At 36.6% G+C, this 4,073-nt stretch overlaps 2 protein-coding genes across 2 annotated transcripts in view; one reads left to right on the forward strand and one right to left on the reverse strand.

The window, feature by feature from the left end:
- The window catches only part of LOC106961889 (G2/M phase-specific E3 ubiquitin-protein ligase), a 9,638-nt gene extending 7,339 nt beyond the window's left edge, over positions 1 to 2,299 (forward strand). The window contains exons 7-8 of the mRNA XM_015055984.1: positions 159 to 373; positions 760 to 2,299. Coding sequence (XP_014911470.1) covers positions 159 to 373; positions 760 to 1,013 — 469 coding nt within the window. The 3' untranslated portion in view covers positions 1,014 to 2,299. The remainder of the gene's footprint in view (positions 1 to 158; positions 374 to 759) is intronic.
- On the reverse strand, positions 1,214 to 3,632 carry LOC106961890 (uncharacterized). The gene is made up of 2 exons (XM_015055985.1): positions 2,813 to 3,632; positions 1,214 to 2,181 (listed from the first exon to the last, which is right to left on the reverse strand). The coding sequence occupies exons 1-2, from the start codon at positions 3,586 to 3,588 to the stop codon at positions 1,404 to 1,406; spliced, it is 1,554 nt and encodes a 517-aa protein (XP_014911471.1). The 5' UTR covers positions 3,589 to 3,632; the 3' UTR covers positions 1,214 to 1,403.
- Positions 3,633 to 4,073: the final 441 nt, after the last annotated feature.

A 4,073-nucleotide genomic window follows, 5' to 3' on the forward strand; every position in this document is an offset into this window, starting at 1 on the left:
CCATGAAATCTTTATTTATTTGCTTTTTAACTGCTAAGGTCCAATTCTAAGTCATATAAATTAGAAATATCAATCTATTCTTATCATCATTAACAGTTAAAATGTCAAATTTTTTAATTGGTTTAACTTCAACTTACTCCTCTTTTGTGTATTTATAGATTTAGGGATGGACTGAAGACTCTGGGTGTACTGGATGCAATCACAACGTACCCAGAAAGTTTTAAACCCTTAATGTGTTGTGAGCCACCCCCTCTCACTGCTGAAATAATGGATCAACTTTTCAACATATCTCTGTCTTCTGTGGGAAGCAACAAAAGAAGAGCAGAGGAACGCATAATTCCATTTTGGAGAGATTACCTTCAAGATGTCGAAGGTGAGTTGTTTTGTTAAATAATGGAACTAGTTGTAACACATTTTCAAAATGGATAGATTTTATATAACTTTTTAAAAGCAACATTTTTTTTTATTTGATATGGGTCTTAGTTAAATTGTTTTGTTTTGATGCTGTATGTTGGCTTCCCTATTAAATATTCTTTACATTGTGTATATAATTTTATTTTTATTTTTTTTTCCAAATGTATTTTTGAACATTTTTTTTTTATCTTAATCTATTCTTACTTCTGTTTTGTAGTGTGTGACACATAAATGACTTTTTTCCTGTTTTATATCTTTGTTGGTTTACAACTTTTCTTTTGCTTTATTGTACAAGTACTAAAAAATGCAATATAATTTTCTTTTACTTTTTTACTTGTTTGATAGAACAAGAAGGACCGTCCAAACTTGGCAAAATACTTGCCTTTGCAACAGGTGCAACTGTCATTCCTCCAGTTGGGTTTTCTCCCCAGCCTTCAATTGAATTTTTGCATGAGCAGTCCATCCATCCAAGTCGGCAACTACCTATGGCTAACACCTGCATCAACTGCCTAAAACTGCCAATGCTGGAAACATATCATCACTTCAAAGAAAGTATGGATTTTGCATTAGAAAACACACACGGTTTTGGGAGAGAATGATTTTTTTTTCCCCCTCTATGTCTTAAGAATGTTTTAGTAAAGATGGAGTTCCTTGTTCATTTGCAGAAGCAGTATTTGTGAACTACCTCTTGAGCATGTTTTTTGGATTCTGACCAATTACGGGATTTACATCTGACACTATTAGACTGTTGTCACACTGAATGTTTTTGAACTTCAATATTCGACAAAAGTTAGTGAAGAATGTTTGTAAACATTTTTTATTTCAATGTAACAATGTTTCCAGAACGTTTAACAAATACAATTCCAATAATGGAGCAGTTCTAAATATATTTCACAACACAACGTTAATAATAACACAAGGAAATGTTTTTCTTTTTGTAACACACATCTAACATTTCAACTCTTTGACTTTGTCATAACCAATGTATGTTACTGTTCTTTCAAGAAATTTAACAAATCTAAAAACAGTTCAATACCATGATTGCCGTCCTCTCTTAATGGGTCAATATTGTGGTGAATTGTGTTCATTAGTGTTGAATTAACATTAAACATGTTCACAGGAACGACAATGTTGTTTTGTGTTTCTGAAAGTGAGGGGATTTCATTCATTTCCATTGTGTCATTCATTTCTATGGTGTCATTCACAGAAAAAATGTCTCGAATTGCCTCTGAGAAGCCACTTGTAAGAACTCCTCCCTGCCACAGTTGGAGAGGTGTTTGTCCCCTTTGGGTAGATAAGCCATGGTTATTCCATTGATTCCGGAACTCTGCAGTTGCTCTTTGAACTCTTGGCAAGTAGATGAAGTGGAGACAAAACAGATGAAGTTCATCTGTGGAATCAAGTATTCCTTCATTTTCCATGAAGGTGAAGAGATTGCTGAAGTGGTATGCAACAACTCTGTTCAGCTCAGCCCACAGGCGTTCTATCCGCTGATTGTGGACACTGCGTCCAGTAATGACACTCCCACTGTTCAATCCCCTTCTCTGAATCATATACCGAGCAACATCTGTGTTCTCCATCCCATGATCACATCGAATTCTTCGGGGTAGTCCAAAACTCTGGACACCAGCATGGAATAATTGTAGCACACTGGAGGCTCGGTTGTTGTCAAGACATTGCAAGTATATAATTGCCCGACTGAAACCATCAATGCATCCATGAAAAACCATTCTCCATCTCACCAGTTTATGGTTTCCATCAATGTGCCTTTAGAGAAAAAAAAATGTAATTAATATTAAAACTCTTTTTGGTCAAGTTTGATGAATTTAAATCGCATCCATCTAATGACTTGTTTAACTCTTAAACATTTTATTCATGTATGAATTAAAACAAAAAAAGGCAAAACTATTAAAGAAGGGTGCACTGTTTTTATTAATTCTGGGAGATCGGTGATTGGCCAATACTTAATGTAACACCAATCTTATGCACAGATCTTATTTCATGAAAGGTTTAAAAATCAAGCACTTCCCTCTTCCGCTCTCTTTTGACAGGTTTGACTGACCCGTCTGGATCAAAACTGCATGTTAGTGTCGCAGTTAATAGTCACCCCACTGTTGTCAGCCAAGCAATACTTTTGATATACCAAATAAGAAATCAAACAAAAAAATAGACATTAGCCAAAATTGGAATTGGCTTTTCAGTCCGAGATTAGTGATCGGCAAAAAAACTGCAATCGGTGCACCCCATTAAGCAAGAAAAAATCTTTGATTCCAAATAAATGGTCAATTTAATTTCTGTATTTTCATGCTAATTAGAGTCCTAAGGAATTGTGGAATATTACTGAAGCAACTGTGCTACTTTTTAATATGTAATTTGATGATATGCAAAACACACTTACCATAATTGATTTGGAGTTTGCACATTGTAGATCCTTCGACGAATTGTGTGGCGACGTCGAAAAGCTCGACCAATTGGGTCAAGAAGTTGTAGGCAACGTCTCACACGCCATCGCTGAATTCTAATGTTTCGTGATCGTAGGCTTCCTATTACATATCGTTCTCCTGCATTTGGAGTAGTTTGAAGAATCTCCCTGACAGTACCAGCTAACAACTCATCACATATTTCTGTGTATGTTATTGGGCCAATTTGAAGTTGCTGTCTGTGCCTGTACAATGTTCTTCTGCTTATTCCAAAGCATGCAGCGATTCTTTCCCAATTCATTCCCAAGGATAAACAGTATGTTATTTGACCACATTGTATGTCGTACCTGGGACGACCAGAATGACCAGTTCTTAAAGTTGGTGGCATTCTTGAAAAAATAAGGTTCCCTTGTCTCATTTGCACAGATCTTGAATGTTCATATGAATTCAAAACTGAACGAAGACACACATAAAGTCCTTCCAGAATGTCTAAAACTTGTTGAGGAGCACCATCTTCAAATTCCTGGGATACTGAGAGAAAAACTGAGACTGTTCGTGTATATCCTTGAAGCTCATTCATTAATCTATCTATAATTGTACTGTCATCTCCAAACACTCCTACACCTTCAGTTTCTCTTAAAATGTTCTGAGCACAACTCATTGCATTAAGAAAAAAAAGTCTAACATCATCTTCATTACCATGGAGAATAGTAAGCTGATTTTGAAATAGAAGAAAAAGAAGAAACAAACACATGACTGTATTAAAAAATTAAAATAAAACAAAAGTCAAAGTATAAATGCAATTCTGCCGTCTGAGCCTGTATAGCACAATTAGCCGCTGCCGCTCAGCTATTTTTCTGTCCGTGAAAACCCGCCTACTCCTGTCTGGGGTCCAATCAGAAACTGAAATTTTAAGTTAACTTCCGTTGCAATCAAACTCTCTCACATTCACAGTCAAACTCTCTCGCAGAGTTTGACAGCGAATGCGAGAGGGTTTGGTAGCGAATGCGAGAGGGTTTGGTAGCGAATGCGAGAGGGTTTGGTAGCGAATGCGAGAGGGTTTGACAGCGAATGCGAGAGGGTTTGATAGTACGTGTGAGAGGGTTTGACTGTGAATGTGAGAGGGTTTGATAGCGAATGTGAGAGGGTTTGACTGTGAATGTGAGAGGGTTTGATAGCGAATGTGAGAGGGTTTGACTGTGAATGTGAGAGGGTTTGACTGTGAATGTGATAGGGTTT

This window comes from Poecilia latipinna, unplaced genomic scaffold, assembly GCF_001443285.1.
Source record: "Poecilia latipinna isolate Pla-1442-1.1 unplaced genomic scaffold, P_latipinna-1.0 Scaffold1347, whole genome shotgun sequence".
Taxonomy (NCBI): Eukaryota; Metazoa; Chordata; class Actinopteri; order Cyprinodontiformes; family Poeciliidae; genus Poecilia; species Poecilia latipinna.